The following is a 25,734-nucleotide window of genomic DNA, read 5'->3' as shown; positions in this document are numbered from 1 at the left end:
ACAAAGAAGGAGACACCGACGACCCCACTGCTGCAGCCAGACCATTAATGGCCACTAGAAAGAAGGAGACGCTCAACACTGAGCCCTGTGGGACCCCATTTTCCTGTATATAAGATGAACTAGAGGTGGCACCGACTTGCACCCGGAAAGAGCGGCGCAATAAAAAGCTTTGAAGAAAAGCCGGGAGCCGATCACGAAGACCCCACTCATGCAACGTGGCGAGGATGTGATGCCTCCATGTGGTGTCATACGCCTTCCGCAGATCGAAAAATACAGCAACGAGATGCTGACGTCGGGCAAAGGCCGTACAGACAGCAGATTCCAGCCGCACCAAATTGTCCACTGCAGACCGGCCCCGGCGGAAGCCACCCTGGGATGGAGCGAGGAGACCGCGCGACTCAAGGACCCAACACAAACGCCGCCCCACCATACGTTCGAGCAATTTGCACAAAACATTGGTGAGGGTAATGGGATGATAGCTGTCCACCGCCAGTGGGTCCGCACCGGGCTTCAAGATGGGGACAATAACACCCTCTCGCCATTGCGACGGGAACACGCCTTCGCTCCAAATGCGATTAAATATCGCGAGAATGTGTCTCTGGCAGTCCCTGGAGAGATGCTTCAGCACCTGCGCGTGGATGCAGTCTGGGCCTGGTGCTGTATCAGGGCAATCGGCGAGGGCAGCGAGGAATTCCCTCTCGCTGAAAGGAGCATTGTATGTTTCAGAACGACGCGTGTAGAATGAGAACGGCGTCCGCTCGGCTCGCTCCTTGAGAGAGCGAAAGGCGGGGGGATAAGATGCAGTCGCAGAGCTCTGAGCAAAGTGCGCGGCAAGCCGTTCAGCAATGGCGGCAGCGTCCGTGCAGACAGCGCCGTCCAAGGAGAGCCCAGGGACACCCATAGGGGTCTGGTATCCATAAATTCGCCGGATCCGGGACCACACGAGTGAGGGGGAGACATGGGAGCCCAAGGACGAGACATACCACTCCCAGCACTCCTGCTTACGCCGTGCAATAAGACGAAGGGCCAAGGCACGGAGCCTCTTGAAGGCGATGAGGGTCTCGAGAGACGGGTGCCGCCTATGACGCTGGAGAGCCCGCCGACGGTCGCGAATAGCCTCAGCAATCTCCAGCGACCACCAGGGTACAGCCTTCCTCCGAGGGAGGCCAGAAGATCGGGGGATGGCAGCCTCGGCCGCTGAAATGATGGACGTGGTTAAAACACGGACCACCTCGCCAATGTCACCCTGTGGGGGAGACTCAATGGCTGCAGCAGAAGTAAAAGCCGGCCAGTCTGCCCTGTGGAGAGCCCAGCGGGGCAGGCGCCCAGAAGAACGACACTGGGGTAGTGACAAAGAGATGGGAAAATGGTCACTACCGCACAAGTCAGGGTGCACCCTCCAGTGGAGGGATGGGACAAGTCCGGGGCTGCAAAGAGAGAGATCGATGGCCGAGAACGAGCCATGGGCAACACTGAAATGCGTGGGAGCACCGGTGTTCAAGAGGCTAAGGTCGAGCTGAGCCAACAAATTCTCCACGGCCCGACCGCGGTCATCAGAGACAGTCCCACCCCATAGAGGGTTGTGGGCATTGAAATCGCCCAGAAGCAGCAATGGTGGCGGGAGTTGAGCCAGCAGCGCAGCCAAGACATGTCGGGGGAGCTCCCCATCCGGAGGAATGTAAACAGAGCAAACAGTAATAGCCGGCGAGAGCTCAACCCTGGCAGCAACTGCCTCCAAAGGCGTCTGAAGGGGTACTGGCGAGCTACAGACAGAGTGGTGAACAAAGAGGCAAACCCCACCTGACGCTCGTTGACAGGCAGCACGGTTCTTATAGTATCCCCAATAACCGCGAAGGGCGGGGGTCCGCAGTGCAGGAAATCAAGTTTCCTGCAGAGCAATGCAGAGAACAGGGGAATCACTCAGAAGCATCCGGAGCTCAGGCAGGTGGCGGAAATAACCGCCGCAGTTCCATTGGAGAATGGAAGCAGGAAGGGACTGGGAGGGCGTGAATGCGACTAAGAGGCAGACAGCGCTTCAGAGCCAACTGCCGCCACCGGGGGAGAGTCAGCTGAGTCCATAGGAGAGGCCCCCAAGGGTTCCGTGAGGGCGAGATCCGCGGCAGAGGCGAGGATCTCCACCTCATCCCCGGAGTCAGGACTATGTACAGCAGGCGGTGCTGAAACCGCCGGAACGTCCTTCTTCTTGGACACATGCCGTTCCTTCTTCTCACGTCGGCCCTTAGGGTGAGAGGGCTGGGAGAGCTTTTCTGAAGGAGCGTCGGAGGCTGACGACGACGCAGAAGCCCTACGACCAGCAGGTGGCGGAACCTTCAGCCACTGGCTGACATCTGGCTGGGAAGGAGAAGAAACGGAGGAAGGGAGAGCCCCGAGGGACCCCTTCCGCGAAAGAGGAACCGGCGGAGGCAACGCCGGCGGAGAAGGAGGGGGAGGAATCGAGCCTCCCGGTTGTGGAGCAGATGTCACTCCCGAAGTAAGTGTGGGGGGAGCGACAGAAGAGGGTTTGCCCCCAACTGCTAAGGGGGCAACAGAGGAAGGCCTGCCCCCAGACACGAGGGGGGCAGACAGAGATACACGGCCCCGAGGGCCCACTGAAGGCGGCACAGATGAGGCGACAACCATCGCTCGTGTGGGCGACGATAACGTGGCTGCAGCATAAGATGGTCGAATGGAAGCAGGATACAACCTTTCATATTTCAGTTTTGCCTCTCGATAAGTAAGCCGGTCCAGAGTCTTAAATTCCATGATCTTCCGCTCCTTATGAAGAACGGGGCAATCCGGCGAGCATGGAGAGTGGTGCTCCGCACAGTTGACACATACAGGTGGAGGCGCACATGGAGAATCGGGATGAGAGGGGCGTCCGCAATCTCGACATGTAGTGCTGGATGGGCAACGGGAGGACATATGCCCAAACTTCCAGCACAGGAAGCACCGCATCGGGGGAGGGACGTATGGCTTCACGTCGCAACGGTAACCATCACCTTGACCTTCTCGGGCAAGACATCACCCTCGAAGGCCAAGATAAAGGCACCGGTGGCCACCCTGTTAGCCTTGGGCCCTCTATGTACACGACGGACAAAATGTACACCACGTCGTTCCAAGTCGGCTCTCAGCTCGTCATCGGATTGTAACAAGAGGTCACGATGGTAAATAATCCCCTGGACCATATTTAAGCTACTGTGGGGAGTGACGGTAACAGGGACGTCACCCAGCTTATCGCACAAGAGCAACGCTCGTGACTGGGCTGGGGAGGCCGTCTTGAGGAGGATGGACCCATTCCTCATTTTAGACAACCCCGCCACTTCCCCAAACTTATCCTCCAGGTGTTCCACAAAAAACAGAGGCTTCGTCACAAGAAAGGAGTCACCATCGTCCTGCTGCAGACAAGGTATTGCGGTACGTAAGGCTCCCGCTTGGCACTAGATCGGCGTCCCTCCCATGGCGCAGCCAACGAGGGGAACGACTGAGGGTCATATTGTGCAGCCTCAAAGTCTACTCTACCACGCTTAGAGACGCTGGTGGCCGTGCGACCACCAGCTTGGTGTGATTTATTGCGCTTCATTGCGCCACATCCGCCCAGATGCCACCTACTCCGAATGAGGGCTCTCCCCAAGGGCGCCACCCAGCCAAAGCAACGGGTACCTGGCCGATATCCCGTTGCCTGGAGTCCCCGTGCCCCAGACAAGATGGGAACATACTCCTTGGCATGCATGGGGAGGAAACAGCTCTGGCACCTGTAGTGCGATCCCTGCGTGGTCAGGGGGCTACCACCAAGAGGGTACATGACGACCCCACCACAACGGACTGGCTACCGTGCTGGATTTTAGGTGTTGAAAGGGTCCACAGGTGTCGTAGGCGCTAAGAAGAAGAGTGCGCACAAGGCGAGAAGGAGACAACCCAGAAGTTGTTGGGCGTAGTCCCCCCCCCCCCCCCCCCCCCCACACGACAATAGGTAACATGCAAGATGGTGGAGCATGATGGACCAATAGAAAAACACCACGTAAGGTGTCCTTCCCCAAATGGCACGCACTGACAACGGAAAAAAAAAAAGGTGGTCAAACCCAAGACCCAAGAGAGGACCATCACAGAAGGCCGAAACGTTTGAGACTCCTTTTAGTCGCCTCTTACGGCAGGCAGGAATACCGCGGGCCTATTCTTACCCCCGAACCCGCAGGGGGGGTAGTGCTTGGAGCTCTGGTACTTTCCCAACACAGCTACGACAATTTACAACCAATGGTTCCTGTATCTACGTTCTTCCAGTGTTCAGCCTGAACCCTTTCTGACTGAAGCTCTTCTTTTGTTTCCCAGAGACCCTCTAACCTAAAAGACTGCCCAGTCCACGCCACACAGCCCCTGCTACCCATGTAGCCGCCTCCTGTGTATTGTGGACACCTGACCTATTTAGCAGAACCCGAAACCCAACAACTCTTTGGCGCAAGTCGAGGAATCTGCAGCCTAGATGGATGCACAACCATCTGAGACTCTGATTCACAACCTCCACTCAGCTCTGTACCAGAGGTCCGCAATCGGTCCTGTCAACTATGCTGAAAATGGTCAGCTCTGCTTTCATCTTACAAGCAAGACTGGCAGCCTTCCGCAAGACTGGCACTTCTGTTAGCCACAAGAATCTCTTCTGATCCAAAGTGACACACATCACTGGGACCGACCTGCAGTTGGCTGCACCCAGTGCTCTTCATAGAATCTGGGAGGACCCTTTCCACATCTGGAATGACTCCACCCAGTATGCACACGGAGTGCACATTGGTTTTCTTTCCCTTCTTGTCAGCCAAGTCCCTAAGGGGCCCCATAACATACCCGACATTGGAGCTCCCAACTACCAGTAATCCCACCCTCTGTGATTGCCCGAATCTTGCAGGCTGAGTGGTTTCCTCTGTAACTGGACATGTGACATCACCTCGTTCAGTGACGGCGTCAGCCACAGACAGCACCTATAACCTGTTTGTCAGACAAACCGGGGAGGCTTTAGATGCGGCCGCCTTTGAAGTCTTTCGCCACCTGCTTTGCCCAGGGGCGACCTCCCACTCGACCACAGGTGAGGGGTCAACCTCGGTGTGAGCAGTAACTGCGCTGGCCACCGGTGAGAACCTATTGGAGGACTTGGACATGCTGGACGTCCGTTGGATCCCTAAGGCCAGCCCACAACAGTGGTGCCCATCCACTGCAGCCTCAATCTGCGTAACCAAAGCCATCACAGCCTGAAGCTGAGAGCGAAGTGTCACCAACTCGGCTCACGTTCGCACACAAGAATCGCAGTCCCTGTACATACTAAAGACTGTGGAAAACTGCACTATGCACATAAATGGACTATCAGTACGTGCTGCGCAACTCTACTGTAGACCCTGACAAAAACGCAGGAACTGTGTCTAATAATACACAGATATTCAAAAACCTAACTACCGAAGCACTCAGCTGAAACTAAATAATTCGTCCCTCATTAGGAACTTGTAATATGTTACAAAATCAGTTTACTTTCCGATGCAAACAAAAACATGAGAACTGTGGCTATTAGATATTAAATTTACACGCAGAAACTCAAGAAACTAAACTATTACAGCACACACATGATATTATAAAATTCGCTCCTGTTAGGAACTTGCAAATGTCACAAAACTGGTTACTTCCCTGTTGCTGTGTCTGTCTCGGTTGGCTACTACTGCCTGACTTTTTGTACAACACTTGGCTGACAATTTGTTCTGGAGGAAGAATGTCATCATTTTCATAAGTTTTTTAAGTTGAAAGTCTCCCTGAGCAAGGTTCATTTTCAACATGTTCTCAACCTTCCAAAAATGATTTGTGCCATTGAAAAATTTGTGCTCTTGATAAGGAATGTCCCAATAGGCTTCTTTCAACTTTTCAAATGTCAAACTCACAGATTCCCAAGTTTAATACAAAACTTGATGTCATAATATTGCTCTGAATTCAACTGTTCCATTTTTGTAAAAAAAACACACACACACACACACACACACATATTCACTTGTAGCTCTCTCAAAAATCGTGTGAAAGCTGTATGAGCGCAAACTCAAACTGAGCATCTGGAAGGGATGAACACACCGGTCTACACAAGTAGAACAACCCAGCATTGCCAGATCGCTCTCATTACTTTCCTCACACACCTCATATGTATGTTCCACACCTCCTCCTAAACAACTGGACCAATTTCATCATCATCACACATATCACTTACTGTGAGGCAAGAATAACTGTCGGGGTAAGAACCACTCACCTATCAAAAGTGTGGGGGTGGGGATGGGTTTGAAAAAACAGTGTAGTCCATGACATGCAAATACCCATAGGTTAGTCATCCAGCGTTCCAGAACGAGAGTACTTAAAAGACTACACAGTTTACACATAATTTCAAACGTTTGTGAAACTTTTTCTCACTGACACCCACAAAATGACGAAAGGAAGAGTTTATCACGTACTACGTATTCACTGTTCACAGAGTAAAACTGCACATGAAGCATGACATTTTAATTTACTACTGCTTTACTACTCACTCTATTCGCAACACGTATTGCGGACAGTAGCCACATATAATACTGAACGTACCTGAAAAATTATATCATTATACAGCACACAGCTCCGGATATACAATGTTATAAACATTGAGCTGCATGAAAATGAAGCTGCAGGGCAAAATTCACTAGATATACTGATGAAATATGTGTACAAATAAATGTGAAATACATTAAATACATGTGAACTCACCAAATAGCAGAGTCGCAGAAAAGACTGTCACAAAATGAGCTTTCGGCCAACAATACCTTAGTCCAAAAACACACACACACACACACACACACACACACACACACACACACACACACACAGTCTCTGGCAGCTGTAGCGAGACTATGGGCAGCAGTGCAAGGTGGGAGAGGCAACTGGGTGGGAGTAAGGAGGAGCTTGGGTGGGAAGGGGCTGGGATAGGGAAGGGAAGGGATAGGAGAATAGGGATTCATGATGGTGAAGTCTACTAGTGGGAGCGTGCAGGGACAGGGTGGAGTTAGGGTAGGGCAGTTACATGCAGTCAGGAGATGGACAGAGGACAGGAGAGAGAGGGGAGGTAGAGGTAAAGGAGAGAAGTAAAATGATGACAGCAGATGTCCAGGGCATAAGACACATGATGTAGTCAGCCAACGGACACATCGCTATTAAGTACCATGAACACACATATAGGAAAAGTTAATTGTTTAAATTAATATATGTTTATACTGCAGCTACAAGAAAAGCTAAGCCTTCACGTATAATATTGATCTTTAAGATTAATAAGCTACTAAAGAAGCTAAGCTTTCACATGTAATATTGGTCTCTCTTGCAGGTATTACACCTTAACATACATTACACAAATATGGCAGTAAAATTTGAACTAATGACATAAATGTCTGGTCTTCTGAGCTCGAAATTATTCTAAGTGGCTGGTCCTCAAAGTGTTACGTTTTAAATGAGAGTCAAATGCTCTGTGACTTAAGAAACATCGGACACACTCATACGTAACACAATTCAACTTGTGTAAAAGGAAATTTACTTCGAAAGTAACGTTTCTCAGACCACCATTCGCAATATTTTACTGAAACCTGTTAGAAACAGGTTCATTTTAGCATCAGGAAACAGGCATTATTGAACATGTGCAGTAATGAGGCATAGGAAGCCTGTATGTTTGTACATATAACACATTAAAAAATCTTACATTACGTCATAAAAGAAACAGGACATCAGAGGATATTCCCAAGCGCATCAGAATTTCGTAAACCATGCTGAAATGCATAATTTGGCTTGAAGTCCACATTCATATGTCCAGATCCACAATGCAGTAGGCCCCAATCTATATTAAGCTTTTCAGTGTGATTTTCGGGATGTAAATTTTCTTGGAGTACCAGTACTGCGCTATCTCATGTTTGGTTCTTTATTATGGCATAACGCCATGTGAATCGGGTGATGCTGAGGGAATTAGATTACGAAATGAGACACTTAAAGTAGTAAAGGAGTTTTGCTATTTAGGGAGTAAAATAACTGATGATGGTCGAAGTAGAGAGGATATAAAATGTAGACTGGCAATGGCAAGGAAATTGTTTCTGAAGACGAGAAATTTGTTAACGTCGAGTATAGATTTAAGTGTCAGGAAGTCGTTTCTGAAAGTATTTGTATGGAGTGTAGCCATGTATGGAAGTGAAACATGCACGATAACTAGTTTGGACAAGAAGAGAATAGAAGCTTTCAAAATGTGGTGCTACAGAAGAATGCTGAAGATAAGGTGGGTAGATCACGTAACTAATGAGGAGGTATTGAATAGGATTGGGGAGGAGAAGTTTGTGGCACAACTTGACTAGAAGAAGGGATCGGTTAGTAGGACATGTTTTGAGGCATCAAGGGATCACAAATTTAGCACTGGAGGGCAGCGTGGAGGGTAAAAATCGTAGAGGGAGACCAAGAGATGAATACACTAAGCAGATTCAGAAGGATGTAGGTTGCAGTAGGTACTGGGAGATGAAGAAGCTTGCACAGGATAGAGTAGCATGGAGAGCTGCATCAAACCAGTCTCAGGACTGAAGACCACAACAACAACAACAACAACAACAACAATGCCATGTGTGCCAGAGGATGAAAACATGCACTTGAAATTCAGTGAACAGTTGGAACTAACCTATACTGTGGAATAAACTGCTTCATTTCAAATTAATTGACTGCCTCAGTGGAAAAGATTAATGAAAGCCCACGTTTCTTTAACAAACCAACAAAAACAGCTTCATTGTTCTGTAAGGTGATTAATGATTGACTACCAAAAAACTGAAAATAAAATAAAATCAGAAAACTGAAACTAATTATATATTACAGCCTTCCGTAATTATGTGAATGTATTTTAATTCACTTGATAGGTCCTGGTCACAGAAATCCATTTTGTTTTTATCTGACGTGAGAGCCGTAAACGAAGAAGAAACAGCACAATCTTCTTCTTCTTCAGTAGCACTACAGCCCTTGGAGAGCCTCGGCTCCTTCAACGATCTTCCTCCACACCTCTCAGTTATTTGCTGCTCTTTTCCAACTCCAGACTCCCATAATGGTGAGATCCATTATTACATCGTCAATTCATCTTCTTCTAGGTCTCCCTTTTCACCTAGCTGAATTGATCACACCTTTCATGATTTTCTTTGGAATTCTATCCTCTGCCATTCTCTCCAAGTGTCTTAGCCATCATATTTGCGGTGATTTCGTATATTTTACTAAGTCCCTTCCTTGTATTAACTCTTGTAATTCGGCATTGTAGCATATTCTCCAGCCTTCTTCCTCTCTTATTGGCAAATAGATTTTGCACAGTATTTTCTGCTCAATGGTTCTTAGTGCATTTTTATCATGTTCTGTTAACGTCCATACCTCTGACCCATATGTGATAACTGGGCGGACTAGGGAATTATATGTATGCAGTTTTGTTTTTCTTGTAACAAGGCTATTTCTGAAAAGTTGCGTATTTACAAAGTAAGCTCTGTTTCCTGGTTGTATCCTTTCTCTTATAGTTTTTCCAATACTGTTATAATTTGTTACTAGGGCTCCCAAGTAGTTAAAAGAGGACACTCCTTTGATGCATTTTCCATTGATGTTTAGGTTTTTAGGGGTTCTTCTGGCCTCACATTGTGACATTACCGTATCTTTTATTTTGTTTTCATTTACTATGAGGCCAATTTTTAAGGCTTCTGTTTCCATTGCCCACTATGTTTCTTGGAGTGTATTAATATTTCTTCCTACTATAGCAATGTCATCAGCATATGCACATATCTGGCTAGTTTTAATAAATTTACTACTCTATGCAGGGCTATATTGAAAAGGACAGTGGAGAGACTATCACCTTGCTTCATACCTTTATTACAGTCAAAGCTTTCACTTTTTCTGCTAAGGATCTTACTTTTGCTCGTCTCTGTCATTGTCATTCTGATTAGTGTTATTAGTTTAGTACATATACCAGCTTCTTCCAGTCCTCTGTATAGTTCTTGCTGATTTATGCTGTCAGCAAAATCAGCAAACGTAAACAGGGGTCATGTGGAGACTAACCCTCCCCCCTCCCCTCACAACAACTCAGACTGATCATGCATGCGCGAATCTGGCTGCTTGGACGTGCCAAAAAAAATTTTCTATTTAGCATCTGGCTTCAAGCAGCCAGTAGAGGGAAAGGGTACTGCTCATATGTGATTGACAGTGCATGCACCTGAGCCCTCTGGCAACACACTAATCCGACGTCGCACTCATTGGAAGCAGTTTGTTGTTACTAAGTGTTGCGTAGTCTTTGTCCTAAGGCCTTTGACACATTTTGCTCTTGGGACATGTTTGTGTGTGCACACTGCTTTGTTATTGTAAAAGGTGCATTTCCTTTGCAACTAACGTTTGTTGCTTTTTTTTCTCGCTTATGTTTTACTGCTGCAGTATTATTCTGCAGTGGAGGGATACAGTAATATTTTTTGGCAGGGTATCAGTTATTACCAGTTAAAATCCCAAGAATTTAACTGAAAACTAAAACAATTAAAAATTCCCGGAATTCCAAAAAATTCTCAGGTTATTTCCGGTTTTCTCCCCGATTAAAAAATTCCCGGGTTTTTCCCACATTTCCCGGGTGTATACACCCTGATACTGCTGAATTTCTTTCTGTAATTTATGTATCATTTACTACAGTTGTGTAGAATTTGTGAAACTAAACAGGCTTTTATACATGTGAAATGTTAAAGAAATAAGTGACACAAGTTTTGATGTTTGGATAATCAATCATATATCATGGGTTTAGATCATGGATCAAGAGAGCACCACTTGTGCAACATTCAGCTTGCCCTTTCCTCACACTATATCCTGCAAAGCATGGACGTAGAGCAATAGGCAGAGTCCATATTTCTAGATTTCCAGGAAGCATTTGTCATAATACCACAGTGCAGATTTTTAACAAAGGTCTGAGCACAAAGAATATGCTTCAATGAAAATAATCAATTTTGACAATATAATGTAATAGGATAGATAAAAAAATCTACTCACTAAGTGGCAACAGAACAACACACACACACACACACACAAAAAGTTTTACTTATGCAAGCTTTCGGAGACAGTGCCTTCTTCTTGCATCAGAACTGAAGGGGAAGAAAGGGAGTTGAAGGGAAAGAAACTGGAGAGGTTTAGGAAAAGGGTAGAGTTCGAAAATCTATCCAGAAACCTGGGTCATGGGAGACTTACTGGACAGGATGAGAAGGATCCCCTAACCCGGGGTTCTGGGTGGCTTTTCCAAACTCAACCCTGTTCCTATACCTCTACAGTTTCTTTCCCTTCACCTCTCTTCATTCCCCTTCAACCCTTCTGCCAGAAGATTGAACCACTAGCTCTAAAAGCTTCTGTAAGTAAGATCTTCTTTTATATGTGTGTTCTCCTGCTGCCGCTTGGTGAGTAGATTTTTTGTCTATCCAATCACAGCATATTTGAGAGGCTTGAAGACACACTATCAGGGCCAAATACACCATCTTGGACAGCAAGTGTTCATTGAAGACAAACATATTCTCAGGATGCCCCATGGAACTGTGACAGGACCATTCTCGTTCTCTATGTATATAAACCATCTGATGGATAGTGTGGCCAGCAATTGGAGACTTGTTTGCTGATGGTGCTGTAGTATACAAGAAACTGTCATCTTTGAGTCATTGTAGGAGGATACAGGACGATGTGATAGAATTTCTATATGGTGTGATGAATGGCAGCTTCCTCTAAATGTGGGGAAATAAGAAGTCAATGAAGATAGCAAGGGAAAACAACACAATAATGCCAAATTCAGTATTAGTGGCGTGCTGCCTGACACAGTCACATAGATTAAATATCTGCGTGTAATGTTGGAAATTAACATGAAATGGAATGAACATTTAAGGTTAGTTGTAGAAAAGGTGAATGTTCACCTTTGATTTATTGGGAGAGTTCTAGGAAAGTTTAGCTCATCCATAAAGGAGATGGCAAACATAGTACTTGTGAGATTCATTCTTGAGTAATGCTAGAGAGTTTGTGATCCCCCCCTCCCCCAAGCTGTATTAAAGGAAGACATGCAAGCAATTCAGAGGTGTAGTGCTAGATTTGTTACCAACAGATTCAATCAACATGAAAGTGTTACAGAAATGCTTCATGAACCCAAATTGGTATATCTGAATGTTCTTTTCACTAAACATTATGAGAAAGTTTAGAGAACCGGCATCTGCAACAAGATGCACAACAATCCTACTGCCACCAGCATACATCTTGCATAAGGGCCACAAAGTCTTGATATAAGAAATTAGAGTTAGTGCACAAGTATAAAGATAGTCATTATTCCCTCATTCGATATGTGAGTGGAATGAGAATGGGCGACAGTGGTAAAAGGCATCCTCCATTATGCACTGTATGGTGACTTCCGGAGTATGTTTGTAGATGTACATGTTCCACTGTTTACAGTCACCTGAAATCATGCACTACATAAAAAACATCACATGCACATATTCATGTGCTTAATAACAATTAAGTTTAATGCCTCCAAATAAGCAAGGAAGATTGTATGAACTTAATTCACTGCAAGTATGCCTAAGAGATATAAATCAAACTTGGGCACTAATTGAAAAAGAACAAGAGCAACCACTTTTTCCATGCCCTACACAAAGAAATATCCACTTATCAGTAACTACGAGGGTTGCCCAGTAAATAATGCCCCATATTTTTTTTCTCCAGAAGTATTTATTCCACAACAATCAAATTTACATATGTGAAAGACTGATGTTTTGTCTACTTGCTTTATTTTTCCACATAATCTCCTTCAAGTTCGACGGCCTTTTTCCAGCGAGACACAAGAGCGTGTATTCCCTGCCGGTAAAAATCTGTACTCTGCCTACGGAGCCAGGTTGTCACTTCGTGAATCACTTCTTCGTCATCGGCAAAACGTCTTCCACGAATGAAATTCTTCATTGGCCCAAACAAGTGAAAGTCTGAAGGAGCCAAATCGGGGCTGTAGGGTGGATGGGGTAACACTATCCAACCCACTTTCGCGATGTGTTCACAAGTCCTCAAACTTGTGTGAGGACGAGCGTTATCATGCTGAATCAAAACATCCTGTGGGTTAACATGACGCCCAAGGCGCCGGAAGCGCTGCTTAAGTTTGTCTAATGTTTTGACATAAGCCTCTGTCGAGTCGTAATGCGTCGATCCCGTCGAATGAGAACATCAGCCCGCTGCAACATGTCAGGCGTGACAGCCGTGGGAGGCCTTCCCGACCGCGGCAAATCTCGGAGCTCCGCAGCACCGCCCTCTGATGCTTTCACCCTCTGTGCCCAGCGACCAACAGTACTCCTATCGACTGCAGATGTTCCGTAGACTTTGCACAAGCGTTTATGAATATTGTCCACGGTTTCTTCCTCTGCTACGAGAAATTCAATCACTGCACGTTGTTTATGACGGATGTCACCTGCAGACGCCATTTTAGAACATTCCTACACCACCGCTCTCTGTCGGAGGAAATTGAAACTTTGCGTACACACGCGGGAAACTTCAAATAACTCGCACCTAAAGTGTCACATTTCTAATATTTTTTATTTCGGAGAAAAAAAATATGGGGCATTATTTACTGGGCAACCCTCGTATAAAAAATTAAAATTTATTACATCTGTCTTTAGATCATACCTTTTGCTGAAGTGACGCTAGTGATTCCAACTCGTTCTGAAGGCTAGCTTTGGCTTTTCTGGTTTCCTCTAACTGTTCCAAGAGACTTTGGTTTTCTTTATCCACTGCTTCATTTTCCTGTATCATTGAAAAAGTTTAATTGAAAAGGAAGACATTATGGTATGATAAATTATAAATTAATACAGCAGGATACTAAAGAGAGTTAAGGGGCAACTACGTACAGTGCATTATGGATCTCAATGTCAGAGCAGAACATTTCTTTTCTTCCTTAGATGTGAGAGAAATATTGTCCAGTCTCTGCTTTGTTACTGTTTCAAAGCACACACATTTTAGTTGTGATAAGATCCTTGCAAAGAAGGCTCAATCTACTACATAAAAGAAAACTAACACTAATGTAGAAAGAAAAGTAAAGATAGTGACAGAGTAAAATAAACATTTAAAACTGATGTCGCATATTTATCTTTAGAAATAATTTTGTAATCAGAGAGCTGCAAGGTGGAGGGAAAAACCATAAGATGGTGGGTAATTAAAGAATGCATTACACGCACTCTGTTGTCAAGAAAGGGAACAAGTATATAAGCAAGTAAAACATGTGATACAAAAATAAAAATAAAATCACAATAAAAGATACATGATGCAAAACTGAACAACTGCTCCCCTTCTATTTCTCAGGAACTGATTTCCATGTATATAAACCTACTACGCTAAAAAATTATAAACAACTTCACCATTTACTCAGTGAGATTAATTGATTCTTACATGTGTAGCATGTAGTGATACTATACACATGCTGTAAACTTGAAACATTTACCATTGTTAATTTGTGGCAACATTAAAGGGCCAGAAAACAGGGTTTAGTCCAAAATAAAATTTCTGTTCAGGTGGCCCACTAAATCTGAACCAAACTTTGTAACTTGTACAGCTGATAGACAGGATATGTTAGAAGATTTAGACAAACAGCAACTAAAAACAAAATAAGGATTTGTCTTTCTCTGAAGCACTCCTTACAAAATGCACACATATAGACATGCTTCATTAGACCTAGTGAAAGCAGAAAATAGTGTATTTTTTCCTAAGAAGAAGAAAAAAAAATGGTTATTTCCCACTACAATAATATAGGCACTAGTATAAAAAAAACCACATTCATAGGAAGATTTAATCTGTGTTTCCAAGTTACTGCCTTGCAGCAATTACATACACACATTTCACTGAACCATGAGGTCTGTTAAAAAAAAACCGGAACTTTGCCCATAAAATTTTTCCAAATTTACCTTTCACTTACTGTGCACGGTCTCCTTCAAAATATTCTCCTCCACAATTGATAAACCATTCCCAATGCCATTTTCACTTCTGGAAGCAGTCTTGGTACACCTCTTGTGGGATCATGCAAAGTGCCCTGTGCGAATTTTCTTATATCTTGTCTATCATTGCAAATCATCGTCCTTTCAACGGGGTTTTCAACTTTGGAAAAAAAAAAAGTCCACAGGGGCCATACATTCACTTAAGGAACATCTTATTCGTGAGATCCAAAAGCTCTTCACAGATTGCGAGGCAAAGGTCTTTCTAATCTTGACTCATGAGGACAAACTTGGCGGCAACATGATGCATTCCAAGATACTGAGCCAAGATTTCATGACATGATCCAACTGAAATGTTACATTCTTGTGCAATCTCTTGGGCATTCAGTCTTTGATTGGTACCACGGTTTTGTTGACTTTCCTGACATGAGGGTCATCAGTAGATGTGGAAAGGCGCCCTGAACGAGGGTCATCTTTAACTTCCGTCCGGCCATTTCTAAACTGTCTGAACCATTCATAACACCGAGTACAGCTTAAGCACTCACCACTGTAGGCTTCCTGCATCATTTGGTGATTTGGTGTGTGTCTGTAAAATTTAATGCAGACATGTTGCTCCTCTTAACACTGCCAGTGTTGCTCCTCTTAACTCCGCCATCTCGAAATACACAAAGTGTGTGACATAGTGTTCTACTCAGTAGAGCACTGAACAATGACTAACAGACATACAACAATGAAACTTCTGGCAGTTACACATTAAACACGGGCGTGTGTAGGGATGCCAACCGCATTTCACTCCAACACACCATTGGCATGAAATTACGGATGTTCCAGAATTTTTTGAATAAACCTCATATGTGACACATAGAACATGGACATTTTTCAACAAACAAATGCTATCATTTTTGAAAACCTGGGTATCTGATTTAGCTGTTGTTGACTTTATCGACTTTAAGCTGCTGTCAGTATAACCACAAGACTCACCACTTTCAAGGCTGCCAATTCTTGTCTCAGTCGACTATCTTCCTCATGCAATGCTGCCAACCTTTGTTCCAGGTTGTGTACCTGAGCAGCCAGCTGCTCCCGTTCCTGTCCTAACTGTTCTGCAACTTCACGGAGTTGTTCTGCATGACGCTGCTCCAATAATCTGCAATCAGCAATTTCTCTACGATAATCATGGAAAATCTAATAAAAAAAGCTGTCAAAATATTATACACTAGCGAATTAAAATATCACTGCATATCATCGTAGCTGTTAAAAAAATGTGCTATACCAGACTGGACACTTGTAATAATTTTCTTTGTTATTTAACCATTCCAGTACTTCCATCTTCACAAATGGAATCCATAGGCTAATCAAGAATTCAGATCTGCAAGCAACTACGTAACAGGCAATTAGAAATCGACTGTTAATGAAAGGTATCTAAGTTTTAATATGAAGTGAAATATTGTCAGACCAATAAATCAGAAGATAAGGACAGAGCAATACTACATGAATAGAAAAGGCTTTTTCAGAAGGGATATGAAACATAAAACTATTCCTGTAGAAGTCTTGAATAGTGGGAGATAACACAGTAACACTTCAAGTATTGTAAATAAATTGGCTTATTTCATCAATTTAAAAGGGCAACAAAGGGGCGTACTATCATGAAAAACAAATTGTTTAAAATGCACAAAGAAAAAGATGGTTTGTTTCATTAGTATATTGACAAAAAGAGTTTATACATATAATTATGAAAGAAAGTAAAAAAGGAAGCATCTGAAAAAGTGATAAAAATAAAACATGGAAAAAACATTACATTAAGTAAAGGTATGATCAAAAAGTAGAGCACAAGTAATATTTTGCTAAAAATCATAAAGGATTCACGATACGACAATGGGAAAAGCAGCTAGATTTGAAACTACTGGTGCAAATTACTAAAATATGGTTAGCCACCCAAGAAAAAATATGCTGACTTTGGAATTCCTTGATACCAAATAGTCACAGAAACATGGAAAACTGACAAATGTACAATCTAATTTTCTAAAAAAAAAAAAAAAAAAAATTGAGAGGGGTGTAAAGGTAATAGAGGCATAAACATTGTAAACACGAGATAAAACTAAATTCAATGACATTAAATAACAGGATAAAGTATATCAGTGAATCAAAACGCAGTGAAGAACATCACTGGTACATAATTGCATTGTTATCAATCAGCTAACTGAAAAAATGGTATTATAGACTTTGAAATGGTATTGGATCAACTAATCACATTCTCTTCCATAATCTCTGAGAATGTGAATTCTAAAATGTGGTACAGAGGATATTGGAGCACTGTGGTACAATAACTAAATAATGTTCTTTTCTAGTGGTCAGTCTATAAGAATAAACCAATGAATTTGACAGAGATGTTCCCTCTCTCCTACACTACGTGACATTACTGTCGACATTGTCCTGTAGAGGTGGATAAAGTTATTTAAACATAAAGGTCTAAAGTCAAACTACCTCAAAATTCTCTCCAAACTCAATTTACAGATAACATAGTTAATATAATGACATTCCAACAAAACACTGATAACAGTCAAATATAATTATCAATAACATACCACTAAAGCGACCCTTTTATTTGATTGATCTTTAAACGGGATAGCCAACTTTGAAACTTACCTGAAATTTTGTACAGTTACAGCTGCGAAAGCATTTTTGTGTAAATGGAAAATGGGTAATGGTAAATAGAGATGCAAGCCATACAGAGGCAGTAAAGAGAAAATTCTCACATTTATTTTATGAGACTAAATAGTCAAAATAGCCACTAACATTTTTACCATTATTTACAAGACGGATAATGTTTTAAAGTTTTTCAAAAAATAACAGAAAATTGATAATGTTACATGCTGCGAACATTTCGGGGATTTTGAACTCCCATGAAGTGAACATACATGCGAAGGTCGGTCATGTCTATAGCTACAATTGTGAGAACTGACATTTTTGCAGAGGTTTTGATGAAGATGTCAAATATTAATATTCGAACCACTTATACCACTGGTAATTGTGTGTGTGTGATGGGAACTTAACACACAGAATGATAACCACAAAATAACGTGCACATTTCCGCATCCACTTGTAATGTAATGCTGTAAGAGACAGTTTTCAGTCATATTATTGCAGGGGATGCAACCTAATTGGGACATTACAAATCCAGAAGCAAGAAATAGTCCTGATAACAGACACACAAATGTGCTGTACCAAAAAATCAGGTCTCAGCCTTAATTTGTAAGGTTATTTTTACTCTCTTCCGGGTTATGAAATGCTACCAAGAGAAGAGTGAAACAATGAAATGTTAACAGTATAGCACAATTTTGGAGGATGTGTTACTACCAACACCATCAAGTTATTGCAAAGAATCCTTGTCTCTTTTTCTAAAGAATTTAATCCCACTCTTAGCAATGCTCACTACCACAACGCAGCTGCAACTTTTGATACAATTTTGAGACATTAATTTCAGAATGTAGAGTACCTACCAAATAAACATACTCTAAGTGTTTAAGTTTATCAAGGGTTTGGGACCTCTGAAGGCACTTTGTGAGAATGTTAATTTAAATAAAGTCAAGATCAAAAGTTTGTGGGCATTCTTAATTGAAAGACATAGTCAACACTTCTTTCTCTGCTGGAATAAAACAGATGATGTAACAATAAGAGAAACTTGCTGAAAAGAAGGGTGATTATGCAAAAACTGTCATACTTTTTGCAACAGCTTCTACAAGTACTATCAAAGGGAAATTCAGCTGAGAAAAATAATAAATTATGACTCAAAATTGTTGGTCAGTGCTTATCTTCAGGAGGAAAAAATTGTAGTACTGTCAACAGACACACTACCTACCTTTTGGAAGTAATAGTTCCTTCCTCGAGGAGGAGGGAGGGATGGGTTAATAATGATGTGATAACAACATTGAAGATCATCAGCACAAGGGCCTTTGAATGTAGATGACTGTCACCTTCCCTTGCTTGTGGTATGCGTATACATGTAACTGGCTACAAATCTTACTCACTTGACCTGCATTTGACTGGACTGTTCAAGCCGAGCATGGCTATCATCAACCTCCTGGGCCAGCAAGGAGGCTCGTTCATTGGCATCTAAAATATCAGCTCGAAGTTTGTCTCTTTCGCCACGGAGGTGTTCCAAAGACAATCTGTAAATATAGCAAACACTTTTTAAGTTTCTTATCGCAGATAAGTGACAATTATATCCATATTAAAAGTTAGTGTTTTGCATGTAAATGTAGTGACATGGGAGCAGTATGAAATGACTGCAGTCAAGAATAGAAAAAAAATGTAATGACTAACAAGGAGGCCAGCAAGATGAAAGTTGCTAAATGCCAACAGGAAGAAAACAGCAAAATTCATTTTTAAGATCACAACAAAACCATAACTTCCAAGAAAATATATAAGTGATTGCAAAATTAATAATATCAAAATGAAAATTTACTTGAGAAAATTAAAATTACAAAGAGCCATAAGCAATTGCTCCAAGAGGTGAAATTCCCTTACTGCCAATAGAGACATTTAAAAGTGAGAAAACTATTCCTGGCTTTTGGAACTATTGGTTCCTTAGTTACTTCCTCAGGCCGGAAAGAGAGATACATTGAGGAAGTTCCAACATACAGCCAATTAATGTCTAGATCAGGGCCAGTGGCAATCACAGTGGTGCTCATCTACTGTTCACAGGCTGGCAACACATCACTTCGCATAGCAAATGGGATGATTTTTTGACATAGCAAATGAGAGGTGAGAAGACAGGCAATGTCTTTCTAGCACTGAAATTGAAGCCATTGTCTTGTTTGCTTTTTTGGTGTATTAGTGAGTTTCAAGAGAAATATTTTGTGATTATGGCAGTAAGTGCTATAAAGTGGACTGATTTAAGTGAACAGAAAAAGGAAAAGATAGATGCTACTTACTATAAATAAGACACGTTAAACTGCAGACAGGCACAATTGAAAGACACTTACACGAAGGTCTCAGTCACAGCCTTCAACAACAAAAAACACACACACACCATTCATACACACAACCAAGCACATTTCATACACATAAGATCGAAGGCTGAGGCTGGAAGCTTTGGGTAAGTGTCTTTTAATTATGCTTGTCTGTAACTTAACATGTCTTATTTACGGTAAGTAGCAATTTATCTTATCCTGGACTGTTTACATTCCTATCTAATGTTTCCTTTCTTTAACTGATTTAGTTCCGCATGGCAATGTCACACATTGACGTATGTCTCATGGATTAATTGCACAGATACAAAAATGTACCAAATGTGGTTGTGAAATGACTATGCAGCCGATCTGCAAGAGCACACTCAGTAAGTGGATCAATGTTTTTTAATTAAATCATGGGAGAAGGTATGTGGATCAATGTTTATTATTAACAGTCACACATTTAATATATTAATAAACACTGATCCACCTACCTTCTCCCATGATCTAATTAATCTAATCTCCAACAATTTAATTAAAAACATTGATCCACTTACTCAGTGTGCTCATGCAGATCAATTGCGTAGCAACACAGAGCAGAGAAATGTCTCACTGCTTTTTCGTGTATACCATTGATTGCGACAGTAGCACAGTTTAAACATCTGTGACACACACAAGGAACAATTAAATTTATAATCCTAATTTACAGCAATGTTCCACCCTTTCTTCTGAATGTATTACTTCAAAACAAGTTGCCTGTCTGCTGCTCTCTCATTTGCTGCGCAACGCTAATTGCCAACAAACCTTCTTTTGTTCCTGTCATACCTCATGGCAAACTCTGACAACATTCCTGCATGAAACACATAAGTATGCCACAGAGTCTTTTACCAATGCAGCCACATCCTCAAGGATGTTACCCAGCTGCATTACCTTAAGTTTCCTGAACATTCACTATGATGGGAAGTTCAAGATTCACAGGTTGATGAAGATTAGAAAGGAAGGATACGAGGGACCCCACTTCCACGAGGATGAGGAGAAATGCAAATAGTTTTTTCAGTTTAAACGCATCCATCGACAGTACTGGAATTTTACTCCTGAAAAATTAATAAAAAATTCTCATATACTCAGATAATGGGAAATAAAGAGCAATATCAAATCTGCTTTAATAATTAGATACTAGTGTCTGACCTGAGACAACGGACTTCTGCCTGGTAGAGAGCGAGGGCTGCATGAAGTAAGAGCTCCAGAGCACTATATCCATGTGCCGCAGCATCAGCCTGGGCTGCTGGGAGCTCTGACTCCAATGTAGTGGCCAGGTCTGAAAGACGCACTTGACCACCTGTGCCCACTTCCGGAAGCCCCAAATCTCTAGCAAGACGAGCTGCTGTTGCAGGAGACATGCCTGCTGTCTCCCACAACTCTAGTACTGCTTCCACGGGAACCAGCCTGTCATGTGAGCAGACAAGAAAAAATTAAATAACAAAACATTTTGAGGTGACGAATGCTCCACAGTAACTAATTTGGAAATTACCAGCAGGAAACATCAGTGAAATAGATGTCTAGATCTGAGTGAAATACGATGGTACCACAGACCAGAGCGTAAGAACTTCCTACAAATATGCTGCTAAGATATCTGTTGAGCAATCATGATAGGTTAAAACTAAGTACTGAACTATGGACCAAATATGAATTTAAAGAGCAGTACTCTTCCAATGTACTAAAGCTATTTTGCCCCCTAGGCTGAATCAAGGGCAACATTTCAGGACATCTGGCATGATTCATTTTATTTACACCAAAACCAATAACTATCAATGAATATCTCAAAGAAAAATATGTAACTGATTGCAAACATAAACAGACATTCAATGAGTCAAATAGGAGAAAGGCAACCACTCACCTCAAACTGGTGCATGGAGCATACAGACACATAACAGGAAACAACATTCACACCAACTATAGAGCTCTTGGAGGTGGCGCAGTGGTTAGCACACTGGACTCACATTCGGGAGGACGACGGTTCAATCCCGCGTCCGGCCATCCTGATTTAGGTTTTCCGTGATTTCCCTAAATCGCTCCAGGCAAATGCTGGGATGGTTCCTTTGTAAGGGCACGGCCGACTTCCTTTCCCATCCTTCCCTAATCCGATGAGACCTATGACCTCGCTGTTTGGTCTTTTCCCCCCAAACAACCAAACCAACCAATTCCTCTCTCGTACAGCGCTCGGAAAAAACGAACATATAGAGCTCTTGCTCTTTTTCTGGAAGTGTGCACTTAGGTGCCTATGTGGTTGTGCTCAGAAGCTAGTGTGAATGCTGTTTCATGTTACGTACCTCTGTTCTCCACACACTGGTCTGCTGCAGGTGAATGGTTGCCTTTCTCTTATTTTACATATTGCTTCATCCAGGAATTTCCATTATTGTTAGTCAGATATCTAATGAGATATTCACATATACTGGACAATCACAGAGTTCAACTTGTCATGAATTTTATGGTAATTAAAACATTATCATTATAAAACTAACATTTGTTATGAAATATCTGCACTACTGTAATCACAAATTTTCTTATTTTTCTTTCTACCAAAGGTGAACAGAGACTTTCAGCTCAAATTTCTGGTCAAATGGTGTAGATGGAAACAAAACCACTGCTTTCATAGGCAAAGATTTGATTTGACATATTTGGTATGAAATTTAAATCAGCTGAAGATCCTCAACCAAGCAAATGCCAGTGTGTAAAAATTCCATTTAATACAATTTTGTTGCTCATCACTGCTGATGATGAGGTTGCTGGTACTGCTTCAGCACCATCCATTTCATTACTATAGTTCACAGAAGTAGAAACACTTCATTTATTTTCCATGAGGTACATGAAGCAATAGTGTAACAGTACTTGTGAATTTTACCTAGAAATATGTTCGAATCTGCAAGTTTACATTATAACCATCATTTTTGAATCACAGTAAACTGAAGAATGAAATGGCAGCACAGAAAGTGAAGAACCTTATGTGGTATGATTAACTTTCTGTGTCAGCTGAAAGTGGGTGAAAATTAAGTATTTAATACAGTAAGTTATTGCAATAATGCTGTGCAAAGCAATTTCAGCAAAACAACACACATACTTGGGGAGGGGGGGGGGGGGGGTCTACTGCGAGCACAAATTTCAGAAACATTACGAAAATGATAATAGGAAAGATATCTCACAGAAAAACACTCGCATCAAACTGAAATGTGAATAGACTTAATTGAATTATTAAATCTCACTATCAATTGCAGTGCGCGCTGATCTGTGGCTTCAAATGCTCAGGAGGAATAATCACTCTACATCATTCGAGAATAAATATATGCCTTCGTTAACAAAGTCTATAGCTGTTTGCTGATAAAAGTCAGAAAGTGTCAATGCATGCACACATTCATCCATTCACGGACACACACATCATGTTCTGTCAGTCCCCACTTGAAGAGGATGTGGAATGAATCAAGTTATGCATTAACTGGCAGAAGCAACCAGGACCAGGTTCTTAACCCAGATAACAATCAACAGAAGAGTCAGTGGCAAACCGAAGTTATCAGGTGTCCATGAAGCAGGCATTGTTAAGAGGTGTAAACTGGACAGAGCCAGTCCAACAGGCAGTTTTACCTTGCAGAATACAATCAACACATTTATGCAATGTTTCATGAGTCGCAAACATAACTAATGTCACTAAAACAGGGAAAGCTGTCCTCAAACCAAAAGGTTGCTTTGAAACTTGCAGTGCGTTGTTTGCTGTGGTCCTTCCTTTACTGACCTTTTGAATGACTTACTCTGACTGTTATAGGGATCCACCATTTAACAAGCTCTCCGAATCATGTCGCAACTTAACATTTTTCACATGTATGGAGCTTGCCAGAGCTGAAAGAAGCAGCAAGTGTTAAAAAAAAAATATCTGGCAACTGACAGAGGATTGCACCTTGAACCCCAGGATTTGTAGTCTGACACTTACCCAGCCAGAAATCAAGTCACTTCACATACACTGCCTGAAAAAACATGAAACACCAAGAAAGGAAGCAGGAAACAAAATGAAAATTCATGAGTTGAGAGAGTATATGATGTTACTTCAGTGATTACAATCACAAGTCAAATTTAGAGAGAGCTTGACATTATGAGTCCACTTAGCAGTAGAATATTGTAATTCTTGTGGTCTGAATGTGTGCACCAATACATTTGGAAGGGTGTCAAAGCCACTGTATCCTTTCCTGAGGCAAGCTGGTCTGCAACTGTTGTAACTGGTCCTCGATACCTTGGATACTGGCACTGGGATGGAGAGCTGATGCCCAATCCGGTTCCACACATGTTCTATCGGGGAGATCTGGTGATCTTACTGACCGTGGAAGTACCTTACCACCATGCCGGCAGTTCATAAGAACATGTGCCCTGTGTGGACAAGCACTGTCCTCTTGAAAAATGGCACCACAACACTATCACATCAATCACTCCCAGCTGTGACCTGAAGTCATATCCAACAGCTCCTCTCACCATTTCATTAGGAGATCATCACTGTGCCTCTCCAAAACATTGGAAGAATGGGGGGGGCCTCTCCACATCTTTGCAACACTTTTCAACAATGGTCATCCAGGGTAGTGCTGGACGTGATGCAATACCACTCATCAGCAGTCCATGCTTACTGCTCATGGCACCACTACAAACATGGCCATTTCTGTTGCAGTGTTAATGGCAGTCAACAAATAGGGTGGTAATTCCCTAGTCTGGAAGCTGCTAGTCTCCAACTAAAGGGCAGGATGCCACAGAATGTTCCAGGGAGTCTATCACTTGTTCTCGGATGGCAGATGCTGAGGTGAAAGTGTTACCATGTGCCTGGTGCACAATACAGTGAGCCTCCTTTATGGTAGCCAGATGTGATCAACTGGAAACCAGATGACGAGTATGTCTGCCCTCATATTTCCATGCATTCCCATACCGAGCACTGTTTAATTAAATGCCTCACAACCATGGATGCTCCATGGTTCGCATAGCCATCCAAATGGAGACCCATAATGATGCCCCTCTAATATTCTGTCAGGTGCTGTTACTTCTGTCCCACACAAGTATGTGGCATCTCTGTGTCCTTCACGGCAATCACTTAAAATTTCACACCCTCTTATAAGCCCTACCAGGTCTGGTAACAACACTAAATACAAACAAAATTAATCACTCTGGGGGCAGTTCTACCCACCAGAGAGAAATAAAACTTCACTCATTTACATCTGCTGGTAGTTTGTCTATGTACAAAGTTACACTGACACCTCACCGTGTCTTCTTGGTGCTTCATTTTTTTTTGGTTAGGTAGGGCATAAATATTGTAAAAAAAATTATTGCTACAGAATCATGAAAAAGGAACCCAAATTCTTCCTTAATAATAATAATAATTACAGGAAAATTAAGCAGCATGCTGCTGCCTAAATGCCCCGCCCCCTCCTCCTCCCAATTCCAGTTGTTTCCTCATCAACTTGTAGTTTCATAAATCTGTACAAACAATGCAGTTTCAGATTCTCACCCTGAGTTGTTTGTATCCAAAGCTAGGAAGTGTAGTTCCTTATTCACATCGCCTGTCTCATCAGGATCTCCAACAACTGGTCCTGAAGTTCTCGATCCAGAATGGCCACACGTTGCATCCTTCTCCACAAGTGACGGTGACACACTTACACCCACAGTTGTTGCCCAACTTCCAGCATTCCGAAACAGTTGTAGAAATTCTTGCAGACTTATGCGACCTTCGTTATCCACAGAAAGCTTCTCAAATACCTGTTGGACAACCTGCA

The 25,734-nt window shown here is 42.6% G+C and overlaps 1 protein-coding gene across 1 annotated transcript in view; it reads right to left on the bottom strand.

The window, feature by feature from the left end:
• The window catches only part of LOC124619211 (ninein-like protein), a 152,201-nt gene that overhangs the window by 107,274 nt on the left and 19,193 nt on the right, over positions 1-25,734 (bottom strand). The window contains exons 5-9 of the mRNA XM_047145431.1: positions 25,470-25,729; positions 21,128-21,385; positions 19,016-19,156; positions 15,972-16,134; positions 13,693-13,809 (exon numbers count right to left, since the gene is read on the bottom strand). Coding sequence (XP_047001387.1) covers positions 13,693-13,809; positions 15,972-16,134; positions 19,016-19,156; positions 21,128-21,385; positions 25,470-25,729 — 939 coding nt within the window. The remainder of the gene's footprint in view (positions 1-13,692; positions 13,810-15,971; positions 16,135-19,015; positions 19,157-21,127; positions 21,386-25,469; positions 25,730-25,734) is intronic.

The sequence above is a fragment of the Schistocerca americana genome, chromosome 6, assembly GCF_021461395.2.
Source record: "Schistocerca americana isolate TAMUIC-IGC-003095 chromosome 6, iqSchAmer2.1, whole genome shotgun sequence".
Classification (NCBI taxonomy): domain Eukaryota; kingdom Metazoa; phylum Arthropoda; class Insecta; order Orthoptera; family Acrididae; genus Schistocerca; species Schistocerca americana.
This window is presented reverse-complemented; position numbering and strand designations above follow the sequence as displayed.